At 46.4% G+C, this 25,000-nt stretch overlaps 1 protein-coding gene across 1 annotated transcript in view; it reads right to left on the bottom strand.

Moving 5' to 3' along the window:
- LOC145409947 (splicing factor ESS-2 homolog) overlaps positions 1-11,394 on the bottom strand; it is a 17,027-nt gene extending 5,633 nt beyond the window's left edge. The window contains exons 1-5 of the mRNA XM_080280207.1: positions 11,247-11,394; positions 9,536-9,799; positions 8,403-8,549; positions 6,303-6,819; positions 5,060-5,236 (exon numbers count right to left, since the gene is read on the bottom strand). Of these exons, the coding sequence (XP_080136333.1) occupies positions 5,060-5,236; positions 6,303-6,819; positions 8,403-8,549; positions 9,536-9,799; positions 11,247-11,393 (1,252 nt within the window). The 5' untranslated portion in view covers position 11,394. The remainder of the gene's footprint in view (positions 1-5,059; positions 5,237-6,302; positions 6,820-8,402; positions 8,550-9,535; positions 9,800-11,246) is intronic.
- Between the last annotated feature and the right edge of the window lie 13,606 nt (positions 11,395-25,000).

The following is a 25,000-nucleotide window of genomic DNA, read 5'->3' as shown; positions in this document are numbered from 1 at the left end:
AAGTGAGCATGGAAGTGAAAAAGTTACTACATGGGGAAGTGGTTTGGCCATGTGGAGAGGATGGAGAGTGTGAGACTGATGAGAAGAGTGTATGTGAGTGAGGTGGAGGGGGAGAGAGGGAGGGCAAGGCCAAGGATGAGATGGAGGGATGGAGTGGATAGGTATATGAGGCAGGGGGGTGTGAGCTGGGAGCAGGGCAGTGATATGGCAGGGGACAGGGCGACGTGGAGCCAATTTGTTTGTTGCCACCCCTTACGGGATTAAGGAGTCCGGCAATAGATAGATATACAGTAACCCCTCCAATATCCGGATCAATAGAGCCATAGGCAGGTCCGGATAGTGGTCCTGTCCGGATATTGGGCCCCAGCTTATGGACTTGTACTTATGGACCCTAACTCTGAAAAACACCTATACAACTCCCTCTGGACATGCATTGCACCTATTTAAGACCCAAATCACACCAATAAGGGACATAAAAGACTGAAATAAATGCAAAACCGTAAAATGAGGTTTTAGAGATGAGTTTATACAATATTAAACATTCTGGGTACTTACAAGTCCCTTGCTCTTGGACTGGTTTGAACCGCCAGTTTGCAGTCCACAGTTAATCCTCTGCACTCTAAATTCTAATTTCTTAACACTGCACAACACTGTAAATTCCCGTGTGTTCTAGTGGCAAGGTATTGCACTTTATTCACTGTTTATTCACAAAAAACAAGCACCTGTGGCTTGCACTGTTATGAGTATCTGCTCTCCATCGGAGTTAAGCTGTGACTGTTGATGTTGGTGGGGCAACAGAGTTGCCAGATCGCAACAGCCACATTACCAATCTCCTCAACTTTCATTGTCAAATATAACTTTTCATTACCAAATTCGTAAAGCTAGCATATATTCTTCACTAATTATATATACAAGTGGAAATACATGTTATCACTCTCCTTATAACTAACACCATGTTGATTATTTTCACATTATGTAGGGTAGCAGATTAATCAGAGAGAGCAAACAATCCACCATCTCCATCCTGTGTATCTTCATACATGTGAAAAATCCATTTGGTAATGCATTATTCTAATTCATTACCAAACGAATTTTTCATTACCAAATTGGCCCACAATTGGTAATGAAAAATACCAAATGGCAACCTGACAGGGGAGGGGGAAGGGGGAGGAAGGAAGGGGTGAAGGGACCATGGTGTAACAGCTGTTTGGTGCCAGGCGGGAATTTCAAATTATGGGAGGGAAAAAAGTCAGATTTTTTTCGAATTTTTTGCGGTTTTTGGCCCATTTTGGGAATATTGGATCCCAGGAGGATTATGTCCGGTTAGTGGGGATGTTCGGATATTGGGCGTTCGGATATTAGAGGGATTACTGTATATTATTTATGCAGAATGTGATGATATTACAATGATTTATGTAACACAGAAGAGGACAGTAAGGTGTAATAAGCAGAATAAATTGCTTAGGAAAAGGTGTTAGCGAGTTCCTTAACTGATGTGAATATTGGCCTTAAATAAAATGACCATGGCACATCCACTCACTTGATGTAGTGCTGCCTACTTCTTCCTCAGCCTTTATTTATTTATTTATTTTTTCTGTGCCAGCCCTCCTCTCTTCCTATTTCTCCCATATTTCCTGTCACTTCTTATTGCTTTTCTTTCCTTTACAGGTGACTTTACATTGAGTGACAAGCCTAATGGTTTCCTGTAAGCCAAGAAACCATTTACAACGCTGGGTGGTAACCATATAACCAAAACATACGTGCTCCCTACGTGTCAACAAGTGGGTTGGTGGAGGGTTAATGTCCCTCCCCGTAAAACAAATAACTCATAGTCAATGGCCACCCCTTACGGGATTATGGCGTCTGGCAATTGATTGATTGACATATTTTTTTCATGTAAGGAAGCACCCTAACATCTTTCCTTAAGTGATTTATTTTGACTATTTCATCTGAGTGCCCTCCCTGTGTTACATTTATCTATCTATCTACTGCCAGACGCCTTAAGCCCATATGGGGTGGCCACAAACAAATCGCCTCCGTGTCGCCCTGTCCCCCGCCATTTCATTGCCCTGCTCCCAGCTCACACCCCCCTCTCTCATATACCTCTCCACTCCATCCCTGCATCTCATCCTTGGCCTCCCCCTCCCTCTTCCCCCCTCCAACTCACTCATATACACTCTCCTTGTTAGTCTCTCACTTTCCATCCTCTCCACATGGCCAAACCATCTAATATCACCATACGCTGCATTAATACCATACATTACCCAAAAATAAATCACTGAGGAAAGGGTGCTATGGAGCTTTGTTAGAGAATAAGGGTCCATGCAGCAGTTGAGAAAAATTAGTAAGAAATACACAGGTACAATTCAACCTACCATCACTACCAAACACACTCTCTCTCTCTCTCTCTCTCTCTCTCTCAGGTACAATTCAACCTACCATCACTACCAAACACACACTCTCTCTCTCTCTCTCTCTCTCAGGTACAATTCAACCTACCATCACTACCAAACACACACTCTCTCTCTCTCTCTCTCTCTCTCTCAGGTACAATTCAACCTACCATCACTACCAAACACACACTCTCTCTCTCTCTCTCTCTCTCTCTCTCTCTCAGGTACAATTCAACCTACCATCACTACCAAACACACTCTCTCTCTCTCTCTCTCTCTCTCTCTCTCTCAGGTACAATTCAACCTACCATCACTACCAAACACACACTCTCTCTCTCTCTCTCTCTCAGGTACAATTCAACCTACCATCACTACCAAACACACACACTCTCTCTCTCTCTCTCTCTCTCTCTCTCAGGTACAATTCAACCTACCATCACTACCAAACACACTCTCTCTCTCTCTCTCTCTCTCTCTCTCTCAGGTACAATTCAACCTACCATCACTACCAAACACACACACTCTCTCTCTCTCTCTCTCTCTCTCAGGTACAATTCAACCTACCATCACTACCAAACACACACACACACTCTCTCTCTCTCTCTCTCTCTCAGGTACAATTCAACCTACCATCACACCAAACCTACCATCACTACCAAACACACTCTCTCTCTCTCTCTCTCTCTCTCTCTCAGGTACAATTCAACCTACCATCACTACCAAACACACACACACACTCTCTCTCTCTCTCTCTCTCTCTCTCAGGTACAATTCAACCTACCATCACTACCAAACACACACTCTCTCTCTCTCTCTCTCAGGTACAATTCAACCTACCATCACTACCAAACACACACTCTCTCTCTCTCTCTCAGGTACAATTCAACCTACCATCACTACCAAACACACACACTCTCTCTCTCTCTCTCTCAGGTACAATTCAACCTACCATCACTACCAAACACACTCTCTCTCTCTCTCTCTCTCTCTGGTACAATTCAACCTACCATCACTACCAAACACACTCTCTCTCTCTCTCTCTCAGGTACAATTCAACCTACCATCACTACCAAACACACTCTCTCTCTCTCTCTCTCTCTCTCTCTCTCTCAGGTACAATTCAACCTACCATCACTACCAAACACACACTCTCTCTCTCTCTCAGGTACAATTCAACCTACCATCACTACCAAACACACACACACTCTCTCTCTCTCTCTCTGGTACAATTCAACCTACCATCACTACCAAACACACTCTCTCTCTCTCTCTCTCTCTGGTACAATTCAACCTACCATCACTACCAAACACACACTCTCTCTCTCTGGTACAATTCAACCTACCATCACTACCAAACACACTCTCTCACTCTCTCTCTCTCAGGTACAATTCAACCTACCATCACCACCAAACACACACTCTCTCTCTCTCTCTCTCTCTCTCTCTCTCAGGTACAATTCAACCTACCATCACCACCAAACACACACTCTCTCTCTCTCTCTCTCTCTCTCTCAGGTACAATTCAACCTACCATCACCACCAAACACTCTCTCTCTCTCTCTCTCTCTCTCTCAGGTACAATTCAACCTACCATCACTACCAAACACTCTCTCTTTCTCTCTCTCTCTCTCTCAGGTACAACTCAACCTACCATCACTACCAAACACACTCTCTCTCTTTCTCTCTCTCTCTCTCTCAGGTACAATTCAACCTACCATCACTACCAAACACTCTCTCTCTCTCTCTCTCTCTCTCAGGTACAACTCAACCTACCATCACTACCAAACACACTCTCTCTCTTTCTCTCTCTCTCAGGTACAATTCAACCTACCATCACTACCAAACACAAACTCTCTTACTCTCTCTCTCTCTCTCAGGTACAATTCAACCTACCATCACTACCAAACACAAACTCTCTTACTCTCTCTCTCTCTCTCAGGTACAATTCAACCTACCATCACTACCAAACACACACTCACTCTCTTTCTCTTTCTCTCAGGTACAATTCAACCTACCATCACTACCAAACACTCTCTCTCTCTCTCAGGTACAATTCAACCTACCATCACTACCAAACACTCTCTCTCTCTCTCAGGTACAATTCAACCTACCATCACTACCAAACACACACTCACTCTCTTTCTCTTTCTCTCTGGTACAATTCAACCTACCATCACAACAAAACTCTCTCTCTCTCTCTCAAGTACAATTCAACCTACCATCACTACCAAACTCTCTCTCTCTCCCCCCCCCTCTCTCTCTCTCTCTCTCCCCTCTCTCTCTCTGGATCCTATCTCATGCCGTCCAAGAGTGAGACTGCAGGCAGAGATGATGGTTGATGATGATGGGCAAAAATACGAGAGTGGGAATCCAACTCCCCATCCACCTCCTTGCCATAATGAACTGCCACGACTAAAACACTGTGGCAGCAGGATGAACATAAAAATACAACGGCACCATCCAACCAATCCCTAATGTCAAATATATACAGTACAGGAGGCTGCCAGAGATCGAGCAGCAAGGAGAGCCGCCATTAGGTGACCAAGACCAACGCACGCAAGCACGTTGGAGCCTTTATAAACGAAACGAACAAGACGAAATACACAATCAGCAAGTCCCCCCAAATTTGAATAAAAGAGCACAAAGGACAAAAGCTTGGCACATACCATCAATGCCAACTTTGCCTTCCTTCTTGCTGGCCTGCACTGCCGATGCCTCCAACATGGCCGCCGCACTCAATGTCTCAGTGAAGGGGTTGCCGTGGAAACGTGTGTTGGCCAGCTCAATGTAACGCTGCTTCTTCTTAGCATCCTCAATGCTCTTTGATGCTGATGGGGTGATGCCTGTGAATTGCAAAGGACCACCTTAAGCATCTCTCAGAAAAGACAAATTATAGGCATAACTAGTGATTCTTATAATAAGCTGGCCAAGTCTACAGATAAGGTGACCTAAAGGCAGCTCTTCAGGGGTCTGGGGCATTATATATATACCCTATAAATCTGGGGTGGCCACAGGAGTGGGCAGGCACATTTCTGGGGCAAAAGTGCCACCTTGGCCACCCCTTGGTTATGCCATTGTATATGGCTTGATAAAAATCCAATGAATATAAAGTAAAACTGGTGCTTGAGGGGGATGCTTTCCTGCAGTGGTGTCAATATGGACAGTCAGCTGCATTGCCTGGCTATAAACACATCCCTTAACTATGATCCGTGACCCCAGAGTAGAGCATGGGGCAATGACAACATCCATTCATCACATCATGTAGTCCTGCTGTTGGTGATGATGTCCCACGCTCATTTGGATGTGAACCCAGTGGACTACAAGCTGAAGTTGCCCTTCTCCTATAGTCTACCATCCTCTATTCAGGACACAGGGTGGAAGGTGGGAATGTTTGTATAACTGGGCAGTGGAGATAGCCAGTGACCTCAGTATCACTGCATGAAGGCATTCCTCTCCAGGACCAAGACTTGGTGTATCAGTATGATACAACAGCCCACAAGCAACTTAAATAAATAAGCAACCTACTGAGATAAATGCTACTGTGTGTTGTATTAACTGTGACCCAACACTGTACATCCTGACCTCTTACTAATGAACAATGGTGTGTATGGGAAGTGTTGCAATGCTACTTAACAGCTTCATGGTAAAAAACAGTGCTGGTGAAGAACACCTTCCCCTGGTGATACCAATATAGCCAGAGGGTTCTGCTGCCTGGTTATACAAACATGCCTCAACTCTTTCCTGTCTGCTGCATGCACACTGGTGGACTGCAGGAGAAGCCAACTTCAGCTGGCAGTTCACTGGGTTATGATTCAGATGAGGCTGGGGTTCCTGCAACAGCACTGTTGAAAAATGTGTTTGTGGATCATTTTAATAATGGACAGTGTACAATATGGGACAACAACTCACCATCTGGCACAAACATGACTGAACTGAAGGTGTGGAACTTCCAATTATCCACATGGCCAGGCTTGGAGGTACTGCCAGAGTAAGGAGCCGTGGTGGAGTTAGTAACACTGGTGAACGTGGCAGGAGGTGTGGTAGTGGTTGCAGATATTGTACACGCTGCGGTAGCGGTTGCAGATGAGGCAGGAGCTGTAGTGGTGGCTGTGGATGTTGTGGAAGCTGTGGTTGATGCTGTGGAAGAGTTAAGATCTATGGTTGAGGCCGTAATGGAGTCAGCAGCCATGAGAGATGCTGTGGTGGAGTTAGCAGCTGTGGCAGACTCTGTGGATGAGTCACAGGCAAAAGTGGTGTCTGTAGTAGTGTCAGAAGCAGTAACAGATGCTGTAGATGTGCTCAAAGGTGTGGTATTTGTCACTGAAGGGCATATTGCTGGAAGACTGGGCTGTGGTGGTGCTGGCAGTGAAAGGTCTGGCAGGTACTTCTGGTTGTGCTTCTCCTCCGCTTCAAACATCCAAGCGTACTGTAACAAAGCATAATAATTACATCACACGTGGCCTGGTTCACACTTCATGCACCTCACTAACACATCAAGAAGCCCTCAATCTAACCAAAACAAAAAATCTGTAGGAGTGCCCAGCTGAAGTGACCAGTTTGCTGCAGTCAGTATTTCCATATCTGTTATAACATTAATGCAAAGTAGAGTATGCTCATATTTAAAACAAAACAACTAGCATATCCCACTGAGTCCCAGGGCTGCTGAGAATGGGGTGCTGCTGGAAAGGGACTCAGCATACCACCCTCTGTCAGTCAGCTCATGGCCACGACGCTCATTGGTCCAAACCTCTGAGTTTCCCCTCATTAACCCTTTCACTTCAGTGTTTTTTTGACTGGATGTTCCACACACACGGGGGTTTTGAGATAAATAAAGAGAATTGTTCTGATAAAATATTCCACACCAAAAAATAGACCATAATTTCCTGAGTAAAATGATGCCTTAAAAAAAAAAAAAAAAAAAAAAAAAAAAAAAATTACCTGTGTGGTCAGCTATCAAAACCTGTGGTGCTGGAGCTCCACCACTGCCAGACGTATGCCATTTGGTATAATGATAAACTCAAAACTGTTTTTTTTTCTTTTATTACAGCACTTTCATTTTCACTCTCATTTTCATCTGACAACATAATGTCAGTCAACAGACATCACTTCCATCAGATCCAAGTAACCCGCCATGGCAGCAAATCTCGTACTGCAGGCCCTCAAATACTTCTGGTGCAAAAAAAAATAAATAAATAAATAAATAAATAAATAAATAAATAAAATAGTCCTCCCCCGGTGGTAAATCCTCAGTGTTGCCACCTCCTAATACTGACCCACTATTGGGCCCCAGCGCTGGTGCACAAATATAAAACGTCCAGAACACGTACATGTCACCTGATGGCTACATACATTTCCTTAACACGTTGACCTGCCACCCAACTTGAAAGGGTTAACTTTCGACAGTGCCAAGCTGTGTCCATTGGTGTGCAGCTGGGTTGTCAACGGGATGTGCATGACTGTTAAGGTGTAATATTCAAACTACAGCTGCTCTGTTTTCATATGATGGAACTAGCCCACTTACTCAACTCAAATACCAGGTCATGATGGCATGGAATTCAATGAGCTACAGTCATATGGTAGGAATGAATCTCCTTGGTTACTAGTCAGATTTACCTTCAGTCTGACTATATTGGCCATCAACTATGGTGAAAAGGGCTTGGGAATCTTATTAGGTGGGAATAAGGCCAGAATGCTCATGGGTTAAGTTCCCTAACACCTTATTTTGCTTATTACACCTTGCTGTAATAATCTGTGTTAAATAAATCCTTCCAATATCACCACACTCAGTATAAATAGCAGAGAAAAGGATATTAACTAGCCTTAACCAAAAATAAATCACTTAAGAAAAGGTATTAAGCAGTGCAGTTCATCCACACCACCTGTACTACCATCCCTACATCAGTACAGTACATCCACACCACCTGTACTACCATCCCTACATTAGTACAGTACATCCATACCACCTGTACTACCATCCCTACATCAGTACAGTACATCCATGCCACTCACCTTCCTCCGAAACTTTGCCTCTGTCTCTGCCATCAGGTTTTCAAAGCTCTCGTTGTCCTCGCTGGTGTGCATACTCATAAACTCATCCAGGGACATCCCACCCTTGCTCTCCTTCTCCCTATCTTTGTCTGTGGGGTCCTGGGTGCTCTGTATGGAAGAAGGTGACAAGTTAAAAGGTCTATCTATCTATCTATTGCCAGACGCCTTAATCCTGTAAGGGGTGGCCACAAACATATCGCCTCCATGTCGCTCTGTCCCCTGCCATTTCACTGCCCTGCACCCAGCTCTACAACCCCCCTCTCTCATATTTTAAAGCCACTGTTAAAACTGCTTAAGGATAAAAGAGCTTGGTGTATATACTGTATATTCTTTTTATGAATGGAAGAAGGAACCAAAGGCCAGTACAGGATGCTGGAAATGTCATGGAAATCACTATAATAGACTTAAAACTCTAGAATATCACCATATTGCAGCGCGACTCTGAGGTTGTTATTATCGTGTCCTGGCAACCTGCCATTCAAAAGTGCGTGTGATTTCATGTATGAGATGCATGTGATTCGTGTATAATATGTTCGTGTATAATAATATTCGTGTATAATATATTTGTGCATAATAACATGATTCTTGTATAATATGATACGAAATTGCACGCACTTTTGAATGATAGGTTGCCAGGGTACAAATAATGACAACCTCAGAGTCGTGTGCCACGACTATAATAATACACATCATATCACTCAAATTCATCCAGGGATATCCCACTCTCACTATCCTTGTCACTACCTTTGTCTGTGGGGTCCTGGGTGCTCTATGCAGAAAGAAGTGACAAGTTAAAAGGTGCTGGCTCATTAAAGAGAGGGTTTGTCTAGGAGATGGTTGAAAGTCATCATCATCACCATCACCATCATCTTCATCATGATCATCACCATCATCATCATCATGACCACTTCTTTACACCTAAGGAATGCAGGGCTAAGCTACTCAGTCCAGACATGTTAGCCGAATGAACAGTTCCTTCTCCCTGAGTGGCATTATGTGAGCAATAAACCCCAACTACCCCTCAGATGCCAACCCTTACAGCCATATCCCTATTGGAACACCTTACCCCACCACACTAACAAATGCTATACAACCTTGTCATCTGCTGGCTGTGCATTTGCATCATCCAATCTTGGTGTGGCATTGCCCGCTGCCCCAGCCTGTGGTGTCTCAAAAGTGGCGGGACTGTCCAGAACACTGGCATTAGCAGATGCCGCCGCCACGGTCCTGGCCTGCCGTGCATACCACTGCCGCAGTCGCACCAGGTCCTGACTGTCACGCGCTTCCAGGAAGTCCAGCCGATCCCTAAGGCCGTCTAGATCAGGGAAGAAATCTCGTTCAATGATCTTTTCCACCTCCTGAAACATAACAAAATGTTTTAGAACAAGAGGTTGGTGATGGCACCCACCATCCAGTCATTCAATGTAGTGCTACGCATCAGGTGACTGTTATGATGGGTGAAGGTGATAGAGAGGAACCCCCTCACACACTAGCAATGATATAACTGCATGGCTCTCCTGCCCAGTGATGGCACCCACCATCCAGTCATTCAATGTAGTGCTACCCATTAGCTGACTGTATGATGGGTGATGGTGATGGAGAGAGACCCCCTCACACAGTGGCACTGATATAACTGCATGGCTCTCCTGCCCAGCTATACACCATAAACATCCCTCAACTCCCTCCCAAGCCCCCAAGAGGAGGATGGTGGACACAAGCAGAATAATACTCCAGCCTGTAGTGCACTGGGTTCATGTCCCAGTAAATCTAGGGCCACAACAAACAGCAAAAACTACACAGTTGGTAAATACAAAAACATCCTCACTATAAGCCACCTTCCTGGCTCTAACATACACATCACACAGTATATAAGCAACACACTTTTGGAAAGACTGTTTTATAACTGCACAGGTCAACCTTCTTCATTCAACACAACTATACTCCTTTTGCTTAAACCTGGACTAAAATTTCTCTCTCACCCTGTAACAACAGATTAATACTGGTATATGATGACAGGCACAAACAAATGAATGGAAAGAATGCAGGGCCACGGCACTGTCTTTTTCTGCTACTGAGGTATATGAAATAAGCTGAAAAAAGAGAGAAAAAAACCTGTGCCAAGTTGAGGTGACAGAGCTATGGGTACTGATATATTTGTATTACCCAGTCACCAGCAGCATTACAATTAGACGCCCAAGTCTTGTGTACTGTGATTAACTCCATGTGTGTCTTCATCCGTGACTTTGTGTGTGTGTGTGTGTGGGGGGGTGTGGGGTAGTGGGCAAACAGTCTTCTTAAATACCGTACCTCCCCATCATAATAATGTATTAACAGACCATCCCCACCAAAACTAATAAATAAAAAAACAGACAAACAGACATAAAAAATATAAACTTGACTTATAAACAAATAATCACAACAGTGGTAGGTGGTGTCGACCATCATCCACTCATTTGATGTAGTGCTGACTCCTTCTTCCTTCACTTTTATCTTCTTTTTCTGTTCCTGTCCTCCTCTCTTCCTATTTCTTCCATCTTTCCTGTCACTTTTTATTACTCTTCTTTCCTTTACAGGTGGCTTTACACTGAGTGACAAGCCTAATGGTTTCCTGTAAGCCAAGAAACCATTAACAACGCTGGGTGGTAACCATATAACCAAACCATATGTGTTCCCTACGTGTCAACAAGTGGGTTGGTGGAGGGTTAGTGCCCCTTCCCATAAAACTAACTCAAGGCAAAATGGCCATCCCTTACGGGATTACGGCCTCTGGATATAGATATGTAGATAGATAGATAAACAGATTACCTTGACATAAGTTTCCTCATCCAGAACCTTTTTCTTTTTGCGTGGTGGTGGGTGGATGGGCTTCTTAAACACATCCACATCCTGATTCCCCGCTGCCGCTGCCGCCACCGCACCCACACCCACAGCCCCTGACTCACTCTCACGCATCTTTACCTGTCAATACAGCCATTGCCATCAGCATCTGCATGACAAACATTAACTCTAGCCACTTTAAGCTGGCCTAAAATTACCAGACCCATTGGCTCAATACTTGGATCAATTGGGCTAGTTTCAGTTACAGTAGTATTGGCCTCCAGGAAAAATGAATTTAGTAACTGAAAAGCTCTAATTTTTGGTAAATTATTTTCATTTCAGTTTTGAAAAATGTGAAAAACTGTATGTAAATGTACAGCCTAATGGCTTCCTGTAAGCCAGGAAACCATTAGGTGGTAATCATATAACCAACCCATACCGTACGTGTTAAGTGGGTTGGTGCCCCTCCCCGTAAAACTACCACCATAACTCAAAGACAAACGGCCACCCCTTGCTGGATTATGGTGTCTGGCTGTAGGTAGCATGATATATAGATAATTTCAGTGGGTCTGGTTCTGCTTAAGAGACTTCCTGAACTAAATGCACTCACTACAGATACAGCCTTCACTACCCATCCTGTACGAGATATTTCCTACCCTAAAAGAAATTGTCTACCACATCATTGCATTGAAAGGGTTACTTACAAAACATCACCAGAATAAATGAGATATTGATACACACAGAAAACACCAAAACAAACTTACAAGATGAAAACTGCACTCTCAAAAACTGATTTTCTAGGATTACTGATAATCGATAATCCTTATGAGAAAACTGTATATGAGGCAGTAGAAGATTCATATGGCATTAATCTAACTACAGTATGGAGCAGTAAACAATAAATTATAAGGTAAGAACTGAGAACACTTAATTTATAAATTGTTCCTTACCCTTCCTGCAGTCTTCCACAATTTATAAGGTCCTAAACCAAACATTGCCTCACCAAACGTTTGGTGCAACAGGAAACAAAATAGCATCGGCGACTTATTATTGGAGAATCTTCAAACTTGTAAAAAAAAAAAAAATCGTGCACTTTTGTTTTCTATTGAGGGGAAAAAATTCAATGGATTACTTTCAACTGAGTAAAATCGACAGGCTCTTGTTGGAACGGAATACTAATGTTGTCCTGAATAGCCTTGACCGACCGTGAAAGGGTTAAATAAGAACATAAGAACATGAGAAGAGAGGATAACTGCAGTAGGCCGGTTGGCCCATGCTAGGCAGCTCCTAGAAGAGTAACTGAACTACTAGAATGAGATAAGGATAGCAAAGAAGAAGGTTGTCCCCCGCCCTCCAAACCCTCCAGCCGAAGCCGGCAGGAAAAAGTCAGAAAGAACACCACGCCGTATAGTAAAATGCCCGCCGTGCCCGCCGCAGGACCTCCCACCTCACCACCCCCCACACCACCACCGAGCCGCCACCCCACCACCACCCCAGGAGGACACACTGGAGAGGTTAGTGACCCCGGGCAAGAGGGTCATCAGGGCATCACGGCCCTGAGCCCCTATTCCCCGCAAGTGCCCCAACCCCAGGTGATCAGGGGAACTGAACTACTGTGCGGGCGGAGCAGTGATCGTCAGAATAGGGGTGGGACTGAAGCCAAATCAGTCCCAGGTAACGCCGTATTGACGGTCTTGTTACACCCTCTAGGGCAGGAGGCCCAAGGCTACGGCCTAAATAAAAGTAAAAAGAGATTGACAGACCTAGGCTATGGCCTAACAGAGTGTGCAAAGGGGAAGGCGACCCCAGGCTCCGGCCTTAACACACCAGGGAGAGAGAGTTGCCCTCGTGCATCCCTCTCCAGCTGTTCTTCGGCTACGGCCAGAATACAGTCCAGGGTAAAGAGCCCCTGCTACCGTACGTGTAGCACTACCCTATTACGGAAGCGGCGTCCCGGGGTCGGTACCCTGCCGCAACGGACGGGCGAACCAGTTCGCCCGTTAGTTGTCTTCCGTACGGGCAGACACTCGGCTCCGGCCGGGGCACGTACCAGGGTAGAGAATTCCCTGCAGGTAGGATCGGTCCGTATTGGAGAGACTGTGGCCTCTGTGCCCCTCCCTCCGGCTTGTCTCCTACTACGGGACTCGGGAGGAACACCACGCCGGCGGTACCTTGCCACGGCGAAAGGGCGACACCGATCACCCTTTAGGTGTACCCTGTACGCCGGGCAAGTTCACGGCCACAGCCAAGGTGTGCAATAGGGGAAGGAGATCCTCGGCTCAGGCCTCCAGACACACTCGAGAGACCACGGGCAGCGTGAGTCCTCCTCTAGCCTCTTTCCTTTCGGGGAGCTCTTCGTCGCCATCCGGGAATATAGTCCCGGATGAGACACTAGAGTGGTGGCAAGGCCCGATATCGGACCTACCGCCCACACCCGGGAGTTCCTTGTTCCTGCCGGAGCCCCGCAGGAGACGCTTCCGCAGTCCAGTCCTGACGGCGCCTCTCCCTCTTTGTACCCGCAGTCCCAGGACGCCCAGGCCCGACTCCGCAATCCATGACGAAGGCGATCCAGGCTCCCTCACTCCCCGGAGTCGGAGGAAACAGGCCCGACTGCTCCGGTTGTTCGGCCCCAGTCCCGAGGGCCACCGATCAGGTCGAGGCCCCCAGACCACAGGGCCTCCCTGCACCCCACCGGCGCGGCCCTGATACGAGGGCCGCCTCTCAGGTCGAGGCCCCCCAGACGGGAGAGCCTCCCTGTATCCTAAGTGCAACAGTGATATTACTAAACCCAGGAAACAAGGGGAAACAGTGACAGTGACAGTGAACAGGAGAACAGTGACAGTGCCTACACAGTAGAATATATTAAACAGTGGCCCACTAGAATCTAGTGCTATCAGGGCAGAAAGTGTTTTTTTGTAAATTGGTTTAGTCCCTCCCCACATCAAGGAACCAGGGAGTTCTCTGTGAGTCTAGAGGTAGGAGCGCGGGCGAGTTGAAAGATAAGTGTACGTGTCTCCGTGACCAGGTGACAGTGTCGAGTGTCGCTATCCGCACCCTACCTCTATTATAGTAATATCCAGGACCCATATACATATATCCTTGAACCAGACTCTCAATCTCGATATTCTTGCAGTGAACAACCCCATTTATATATTACCCCCCAGTGACATAAGAATCCCATTCAAGAACATAAAGAGAACAACCCCATTTATATATTACCTCCAAGTGACATGAGAACTCTATTAAAGGATACCCGCGTCTCCCTGTGTAATAGTGATAATGCATATGATCATTCTGTGAAGCCAAGCGTTAATTCTGTATCTCTGTATCCCAAATATAATTCTATGTGTACTGTTATGAGTAGGACCTAGGTATACTGCCTGGTTTTTATGTCCTGTTCCTTTGTTAGTGCTTTACATCCGGTCTAGAAAGAGGACCCCGCTTCAGTAGCTAGTGTTTTTACGATGGGAAGTCGCCTTAAAAACACAGCATTACATATAGAAAAACTGGCGTGGACATTTTACAGGAAAGTGTGAAAAGAGAATAGAGACTATCATAGTGTAACCTGAAAAGGAAAAATTATGAATTAGTATTGGTTATAAGATTTTCTTTTTTCTATAAAATGCCCGCCGCCGGACCTCCCACCTCACCACCCCCCACCCCACCACCGGGCCGCCACCCCACCACCACCCCAGGAGGACACAACGGAGAGGTTAGTGATCCCGTTCCAGAGGGTCACCAGGACATCACGATCCTGGGCCCTTGTTCCCCGCAATTGCCCCAACCCCAGGTGATCAGGGAAAGGAGACTACATTGCGGGCGGAGCAATGGTCGTCAGAATAGGGGTGGGACTGAACCAGTTTCAGTCCCAGGTAACACCGTATTGACGGCTTTGTTACACCCTCTAGGGCAGGAGGCCCAAGGCTACGACCTTACAAACTGTACGAAGGGTAAGGAGACCCAAGGCTCCGGCCTTAGTACACCAGAGAGAGAGAGAGTTGCCCCAGTGCATCCCTCTCTTGCTGTTCTCCCCTTCAGGAGCAACTAAGTGCCGACGGTCTAGATACGCGGTGGGGAAGGGACGGCCTAGTACGCTCGTCAGTTGTTCCTGATCGGACAGATCAGCTTCCGGCTACGGCCAGAGTACGGACCAGGGTAAAGAGCCCCTGCTACCGTACGTGTAGCCCTTCCCTATTACGGGAGCAACACCGCGCCGACGGTCTATATACGTGGCGAGGGGACGGCCTAGTACGCCCTTCAGTTGTTCTCAGTAAAACGGGTAGGCACTCGGCTCCGGCCGGGGCACGTACCAGGGTAGAGAAGCCCCTGAAGGTAGTTTCAGTTTGCACTGGAGAGAGTGTGGCCTCTGTGCCCCTAGCTCCGGCTTGTCCCCTACTACGGGAGCAACACCGCGCCGACGGTCTATATACGTGGCGGGGAAGGAGCGGCCTAGTACGCCCTTCAGTTGTTCCTCGTACACCGGGCAAGTCCACAGCTACAGCCAGAGTATGTACCAGGGTAAGGCAACCCAAGGCTCCGGCCTCAGGACGTACTAGAGAGGACACGAGTGACGTGAGTCCTTCTCCAGCCTCTTTCCCTTGTGGAAGCCCTTCGTCACCACCCGGGAATATAGCCCCGGAGGAGACGCTAGAGTGGTGGCAAGGCCCGATATCGGACTTACCGCCTACGCCCGGGAGTTCCTTGTTCCTACCCGAGCCCCGAAGGAGACGCTGTCGCAGCCCAGTCCTGATGGCGCCTCTCCCCCTTGGTGCCCGCAGTCCCAGGACACCCAGGCCAGACTCTCCAGCTCCTGACAAAGGCGATCCGGGCTCCCTCACTCCACGGAGCCAAAGATGACAGGCCCGACTACTCCGGCTGTTTGGTCCCAGTCCCGAGGGCCACCTATCAGGTCGAGGCCCCCAGACCAAAGGGCCTCCCCGCACCCCACCGGCGCGGCGCGGCCCTAGTACGAGGGCCGCCTCCCAGGTCGAGGCCCCCAGACGGGAGAGCCTCCCTGCACCCCACCTACGAGTGTGGCTTAGAGTGAGTATTACCCAGGAAACAGGGAAAACAGTGACAGTGACTCCGCAAGAAACCGTAGTCAATAGTGGCCCATCAGAACTCAGTGTTAACAGGGCAGAAAGTGAACTTTGTGAATTATCCTAGTCCCTCCGCATATAAGAGAATCAGAGAGTTTTCTATGAACATCTGAGGTAAGGGTGCGGGCGAGTCAAAAGCTGTGTACGTGTCTCCGTGACAAGGTGACTGAGTCGAGTGTCGCTGTCCGCACCCTACCTCTTTTATAGTAATATTCCCAAACCAGACTCCCAACCTTGTTTATTCCTAAAGTGAACAATTCCATTTATATACTGCCTCCAAGTGACATGTAAACCATTTTATAGAAAATTCACACTCTCCCTGTGTGACTATTGTAGTGTGTACGATTGCTCTGTGGAGCCAAGTGTTAACTCTGTATCTCTGTGTCCCTGTATCTTAAATATCATTCTATGTGTATTGTTACGAGTAGGATTTAGGTAATAGATGTGTTAAGATATACTGCCTGTTTTTTATGTCCTGTTCCTTTGTTGGTGCTTTACTTCCGGTCTAGAAAGAGGACCCCGCTTCAGCAGCTAGTGTTTTTACGACAAGTCGCCTTAAAAACACCAGCATAACAAGACCATTTGGACAATGTATCGAGGTCTTTTTGTAAGTTATGGCAATCGTCAGTCGAGTTAATGATATGCTCTATTTTTGTATCGTCGGCAAATTTGCTGATGCTGCTATTGACTCCTAAGTCTAGATCATTTATATATATAATAAATAATAAGGGACCGAGTACTGAACCCTGTGGTACACCGCTAGTTACTAAACCCCAGTCCGACTTAATTCCATTTATTAATACTCTCTGCTTTCGTCCTTTCAGCCAGGATTCTATCCATTTTAAGTTATCGCCGTCTATACCGTGTGCTCGAACCTTTCTAACGAACCTTTCGTGTGGGACCCTATCAAAAGCCTTACTAAAGTCCATCGTAAGCTTTACCGCTATCTACTGCCTCATAGACCTCCGAGTAGAATGACAAGATTGTGAGGCAGGATCGTCCTTGCCTGAATCCGTGCTGACTTTCGTTTATAAGATTAAATCTTTCTAAGTGTTCTCTAATCTTATTTGCCAAAACTATCTCTAACATTTTTCCTACTATTGACGTTAGACTTATCGGACGATAATTCGACGCAGCTGATTTATCACCCTTTTTAAAGATGGGCACTACGTTTGCGGTCTTCCACGCCTCGGGAACTTCTCCTGAACTTAAAGAGTCATTAAATAATGTTAAAAGTGGCTGACATAATTCTTCTTTGGTTTCTTTTATAATTTTTGCATATATATCGTCCGGACCTGGCGATTTTTGAGGTTTTAACTTAGTAATTTCTTTCAATACGTCCTCCTTACTAATGGTTATTTTACTAAGAATATTTTCCGTATTCTCATCGTAAATATTTGCTGCTTGAGGGACCAGGTCTAGATTTTCCTTGGTGAATACTGATATGAAATAATGATTTAGGATGGAGCACATTTCTTTATCTTCACTGGTAATGTCACCTGATTCTGTTCTCAGTGGTCCTATCCTATCTTTATTTTTCGTACGGTACATTTGATAAAAACCCTTGGGGTTTTCTTTTGATTCACTAGCAACCTTAATTTCGTAACTTCTCTTTGCTTTTCTTATCTCCCTCTTTACTTCTCTATTTAAAATCGTGTATCGGTTACGTAAGTGTTCCTCTCCACGTTTTATTTTTCTATATATTCCTTTCCTTTGGCCTATGAGAGATTTTAATCTGTTGTTTAACCATCTTGGTTCCGAATTATTCGTTCTAAACGGTTTTGAAGGGATATATCTATCTTGGCCTCCGTGTATTATATTTATTAACTTGTTATATTTCTCACTGGTCGAACGTCTGTTTGGTACTGGAGCTGAGTTAATTCCCATCACCTGGACTACATTCCTATCTACCACTTCCCCCCTTACAGACACCTGACGGACATACCCACGTGTTTCCTGCCCCACACCTATGACCTGGGGTTCCCCACTGACCTGGCATTCCCTCAAATAGCTAATCTCCTTGTGGAATACGGTTCGAAAATAAGCTCTTATGCCATCGAAATCTCCTAGACGAAAATTAGGAACGGTGGAGGTATTTTCAATGGAACAGACATCCCAAACGAATTTGAACTTAATTTCTTCATGATCGCTATTACCAAGTCGTCCACCAACCTCTATATCACTAATGATATTTTCTTTATTAGCTAAAACCAAATCTAGTATGTTATTACCTCTGGTGGGCTCCCTGATATACTGATAAATGAAATGATCTTGTACTACCTCTAGAAATTCCTCTGACTCTGCATCCCCTGTCTGATTTCTCCAATCTATCCTTGGCAGATTAAGGTCCCCTACAATTATCACTAAGCTGGACTGTGATGCTTTCCTAATTTCCTCCCAAAGGTATTTACTATCAGCTCTACTTAATTTAGGAGATCTGTAAGTTGCCCCTGTAACTAATTTCTCCCTATTGTTACTAATTTCAACCCAGACACTTTCTGTGTCCCTATTTACTTTAATGTCTGCTTTATTGTAACAGTTTAATGAATCCTTTACATAAATAGCTACCCTTCCCCCCTTTCTTCCCTGACGGTTTGACACAAAAATATTATAGCCTTTTATCTGATATTTTGCTAAAAATTCTCGAGTGTCTGTATTCATCCAAGTTTCACTAATAACGGTAATGTCTATTTTCTCTGTACAAATTAAAGTCCTCAGTTCATCCATTTTATTACGTAAACTCCGGCTGTTTGTGTAGTACAGAATGATGTACAGAATGATGTCATAACGTTAAGAAACTGTAGCACCTCTTCCATAGCGTTAATCTTTGTGGGTTAAAGCGCTGCAAGCTGATGTAACTGAAAAGGCATCTTGAGATTACTGCTAAGGCATGGTGGCTCAGTGATGGGGCGCCTGACTCGAGACCAAATGGTCGAGAGTTCGCGCCCCTCCTGGGTAGCTGCCTTGCTGTGAGAGGTGGCGCTCTCCCGTCACCCAGCGGGGTTGTATGATCTATCAAGGTCTAGCTTGGGGAATTCATTTCCATATATATATATATATATATATATATATATATATATATATATATATATATATATATATATATATATATATATATATTGAAATACCAACCCCACCAGGAGACCACGGATGGGGTGGTGCAACACCCACCCCATGGAAGAACCACGGACAGGGTGTCGCAACACCCACCCCAAGGGGAGACCATAGGGAGGCTCATAGGGCGCATGAAGTCCCACACGACCTTGCACCCCTCTTCCCCTCAACGGAGCCAGACCGAAGAATGCCACCCCGGCAGACTACTCTCCAGCCGGGCCAGCACTCGCCAGGATTGGGGTGGGACTTGTACTCCTACAGTCCCAGGTGGCACTGTGATGACGGCCATCGTCTGCGTTGGGGAGAAGTCGACCACCGTACTCTTCTCACCTGCTACCCCCTGCAGGACCACGGCGACAGCCACCGTCTGCGTCGAGGAAGTGTCTGCCACTGTACACCCTTCACCTGCAGCCTCCGCTGGGAACAACACTGCAGTGACGGCTACTGTCCGCACCAGTGAGAGATCGGCCACCATACATCCCTCTGCTGTGACCTCAGAGAAGGGCAGAACTTAGGCAACAGCCACCGTCTGCGCCGTGGAAGGGTTGGCCACCGTACGCCCTTCACCTGCTGTCCCAGGGGCTAGTAGAACCGCAGCGACGGCCACCGTCTGCACCTGGGAAGGGTCTGCCACCATACGCCCTTCACCTGCAGCCACTACTGGGAAGAGCACAACGGCAATGGCCACCATCTGCACCGGGGAGGGATTGGCCACCGTACGTCTCTCGGCTGTGACCCCAGAGAAGGGCAGAACCACGGCAATGGCCACCATCCGTCCTTTATCTGCTGTCCCAGGGGTTAGTGGAACCGCGGAAATGGCCACCGTCTGCGCCAGGGAGAGATCTGCCACCATACGTCCCTCGTCCGCTACCCCTGTGATGTCCCTCACGGAGAACGTCCCTTGCTTGCCTCACCCATCCAGAGGCCGAGTGGGGCACCCTTCTCTCTCTCTCCCCACAGAGGCAGTTCCCCGGCAGAGTTGCAGCTGGAGGAGATCTGGCGAGACCCCATGGTGAGTCTGGGGATCTGTGCCCTGCAGCCGGCACCCCGACGACGCCCCTCACTGTCGGACTCCAAAAGGAAGGGATGCCACAGGCAGCCCATGACGGCGACTCACTGCAAGTGAGACTGCAGTCCCTAGTCACCCGGGGAAGCCCCCAGGACTCCAAGGCGTGACCTCCCCATCCCCATCGGCAAGCAGTCCTCCTCCAGGAGCGGACGCAAACAAGCGCGCCTGCTTGCCTTGTTCAGCCACAGTCTCAAGGGCCGACCTTCGCACCAAGGCCCCACCAGGGAAGGGCCTCCCTCCACATCGTCCAGCAGCCCACTCCAAACGACCCGGCCCCTGGCAGTAGTCCCGTGGCTCCTGCCGCAAGGCACACCTGACGGGACCCCTCCCACACCTGGATGACACCTGAGATGAGCCCAAGTCCCTCAGCAGCCCAACCAGAGGCCTCCTGTCTCGTGTGTGTTTGATCCGCACGGTGTGTTGTATTGATATTGTATTAAGTCTGTGCGACTTTAAGGCAATATACGTGTAAGGATGGTTGACCAGAGTTTTTATGCCCTGTTCCTCTAGTTGCATGCTCTAGACCCGGTCTCGAAGGGAACCCCAGATCAGTCGCTCGTGTTCAGAGGACAAGAAGTTGACCTCAGAACACGTAGCATGACATGTATAAAATGAGTTTGCTCCTCATATAATATCAGAGTCGAGCGACTAATCGTTCTCTCCATATTGTGTGCTTAGTGGTGGCACTCACGTTTCACGACAGCTGTTGCGAACCCACACCAGGGCAGCCACGTGTCAGAATGTAGCGGTTCTTCCAAGAATCTCCCTTCTCGTGGGATTCGCCCTAGCTCCGGATTCCTGTTACTGATAGGGAAGAAATATAAAGTACCAGGATAAAATATAATATTGTAAGTTATTACATCCATGCTGACGACTAAATTGCCCATAAGAAATGAACTGAAATATTTATTGCTGAAAAAGGTATACAGAGGACTTTTACAAGAAAAGAAGGTGCATAGTGGGTCTGTCCACACCTTCTTCGGCAAACACAGTTATTTACAGTTAGTGGTTATACATTGGTGGGTGTAACCCCACGCCCTTTAATAAATCTTAGCTACAGTAAATGTTCTAAAATGTTAAGATAGTTTATAAGATGCATTACATAGAGAAGAGAGAAGCAGCATCAGAGTGGTACAGTAGCACAGCGTGGCCCCATCAGCCCCAGCCACATATGGTGACATCGCACCGTCTAATCGCTGGGTCGTACGGGGTCGCTGAGTGTAAGGTTACGGCCTTCTCAAACAAGGTCACCTTGGGTGTAATGGCAGAAACGCCCACCAACAGGACACCACTCCTCTCTCTCTCTCTCTCCCTCCCATTTTCACTACTTTTCTGCTTTCATTTATTTTATACCTGTCCTTCCTTGGTACACAGTAGCGTGTTCTCTTACAGTGGCTAGAGTACCACATTAATCTGTCAGCGAGTATGGCAGGGTAGTACGTAGGCTATGAGATTGTGATGGAATTATGCATGTGAGAGGTTTACAGTAATGAGCAACGTAATGGATGTTGACAATTGGTATAATTGATTGGGGAATATGAAGTATTTGTATGTGTAACTATTCATGTTATGAGTAGAGTGCTGTCTAGAATTTAGGTTCAAATTCAGGATACTCACGGAGGGTGGGATGTAACAGGTTGTGGGTTGGTATACTTGGCAGTAATTGGACTTTGCATTATATAGTGTTTCTGTGTGTGTGCTGCAGTGTGTGTACTGCAGTGTGTGTGATGCAGTGTGTGTGATGCAGTGTGTGTACTGCAGTGTGTGTGATGCAGTGTGTGATACAGTGTGTGTGATACAGTGTGTGTGATGCAGTGTGTGTACTGCAGTGTGTGTGATGCAGTGTGTGTGATGCAGTGTGTGTACTGCAGTGTGTGTACTGCAGTGTGTGTGATACAGTGTGTGTGATACAATGTGTCTGCTGCAGTGTGTGTGATGCAGTGTATGTGATACAGTGTGTGTGCTGCAGTGTGTGTGCTGCAGTGTGTGTGATACAATGCGTGTGCTGCAGTGTGTGTGCTGCAGTGTGTGTGTGTGATACAGTGTGTGTGATACAGTGTGTTTGCTGCAGTGTGTGATGCAGTGTGTGTGATACAGTGTGTGTGCTGCAGTGTGTGTGATACAGTGTGTGTGATACAGTGTGTGTGATACAGTGTGTGTGATACAGTGTGTTTGCTGCAGTGTGTGTGATGCAGTGTGTGTGATACAGTGTGTATGCTGCAGTGTGTGTGATACAATGCGTGTGCTGCAGTGTGTGTGTGTGTGTGTGTGTGATACAGTTTGTGTGATACAGTGTGTTTGCTGCAGTGTGTGTACTGCAGTGTGTGTGTGTGTGTGTGTGTGTGTGTGTGTGTGTAATTCACCGGGTCGGTCAGAATCACTTGATGGTCGTGATCGTCAGCTTTTACCCTCCCGGAAGGGAGCTGAGAGATCATATAGTCCGATCTAAGGGCAAGGCTGTGACCTGCACACACTCACACACCCGTCCCCTTGCTCAAGGGGGACAGTAACTGCCCACTTCGTCAGTGAAACTTTTCGCAGCCTGAGCGAGGCGCGAACTCCCGTCTGCCAGAAGGCAAGCGAGAACGCTGCCACTGAGCCAGCGAGCGGTGTGTGTTCTTACCTTACCTAATTCTTACCTAATTGTATCTTTACAGGAATGAGTCAAGCTCGTACTGTCCCGTGTCTTAGACCATATTTATCGTACATATCCTTAAATTTGTGAATTGTTTTGGCACACACTATTTCATTCGGTAGTGCATTCCATTGATCAATTGCTCTGTTTGGGAAACTGAATTTCCTTACGTCTTTATCACCTCTCTTCTTATGCAGTTTTTTGCAGTGTCCTCTTGCTGATGCTTTCCCATATGTTAAGTAATCATGTGTGTGTGTGTGTGTGTGTGTGTGTGTGTGTGTGTGTGTGTGTGTGTGTGTGTGTGTTTGTGTGTGTGTTTGTGTCCAACTCTAGGCATAAGCTTCACAGTCTTTTGGAAATGTCTGTGTCCACGTACTGTGTGGTACATTAATAAAAAATATCCCACACCCACACCTGTGCCAACACACCCGCCACAGCACATGTGTACACACTGGTGACCACTTATTGTTTCCAACTTTGTCATGGAGAGGGATTTAATAATGCCTAATGAATATCCCACACCCACACCTGTGCCAACACACCCGCCACAGCACATGTGTACACACTGGTGACCACTTATTGTCTCAACTTTGTCATGGAGAGGGATTTAAGTTCACAAGGCAGCCAGTATGATCCTTGGCCTTGTGGAGTTTCCCTCTGTGTACAGTCACTGCCAGGACTGCAGGTGGCCCGACCTTGTGTTTGTTTTAAATCAGTGCAAGGAGTAATGACATAACAGGTGCTCAACATGGTACATACAACCAAGAGACGTGTTTGGAGGTGAACGAGTATTGTTAGCAATGTACATCAGGGAGTGTCTTACTTGTCCACACCCGTAAGTAATCATCCTGACACTAGTACCTGACGCCATTTCTCGCATCCTAGTTACGGTACTTGGTAATTCCGGTTCAGGCCGCAATAACTGACCCTTAGAAGGTCTTGAGTGATTTTGAACATGTTGATAAATCATTTTCTACAAGTCAGAATCAGACACAGAATCGTCCCTCTCGCGGAATATTTATGCAGTCTAGTATTGGAAAACACTAATAAAAAAAATAAAGAAAATGAAAAAATAGCAATGCGTAATATGCTAAATAAATCTCTTAGGGAAAAGTGCTTAACTCTCCTAAAATGACGAGAATACAACTGAAGGGGGGGGGGAGGAGGGGCTGATAGCTTGTGTGTAGACTATATAAGTGTGTGTGTGTGTCTCGTGCGTGTACTGTATGTGCGGCAGTGTAATCATGGCTACGTACACCTCATTCATCATCCTTTTGGCCAGTTTCGCCCTCGCCCAAGGTTAATTTGCATATTATACTTATTTATTTGTACTCATCTGTCAAGGAAGCTCCTTAACACTTCTTCTTAAGTGATTTATTTGCTTATTACACCTCGCTGTATAATCTGCATAAATAACGTACAAAACGATATTAGCCACCAGTATCCAAAAACAAATCGCAAAGAGGTTGAACAAACCAAAATGTCTGCCCTCCAACCATACTTCATTCATTTATTCATTTATTTATTCATTCATTTATTCATTTATTTATTTATTTTTCTTCAGGGTCCTGTCCCAACTTCACCCAGGCGGTGGGTAACCAGTGCTACTACTTTTCGCAGCGCTTCGGGGAAACCAACACCTGGGATGGCGCCAGAACCTACTGCCAAATGTTGGGTGGCGACCTGGCCGTACTGGACCTCAGCTGCGAGGACAACAGCCGCCTGATGAGCTACATCATCAACGAAGGTCCGTTTAATTTCTATCCAGTAGTTGGTTTATTTAATGCCTACCCTTGTCCAACTCCGATGGCGGAAGTAGTTGGAG

The sequence above is a fragment of the Coenobita brevimanus genome, chromosome 83, assembly GCF_032717465.1.
Source record: "Coenobita brevimanus isolate Jiangsu-jjx chromosome 83, ASM3271746v2, whole genome shotgun sequence".
In the NCBI taxonomy this organism is placed as follows: domain Eukaryota; kingdom Metazoa; phylum Arthropoda; class Malacostraca; order Decapoda; family Coenobitidae; genus Coenobita; species Coenobita brevimanus.
The sequence above is the reverse complement of the archived record's forward strand: the minus strand, read 5'-3'. Positions and strand labels throughout refer to the sequence as shown.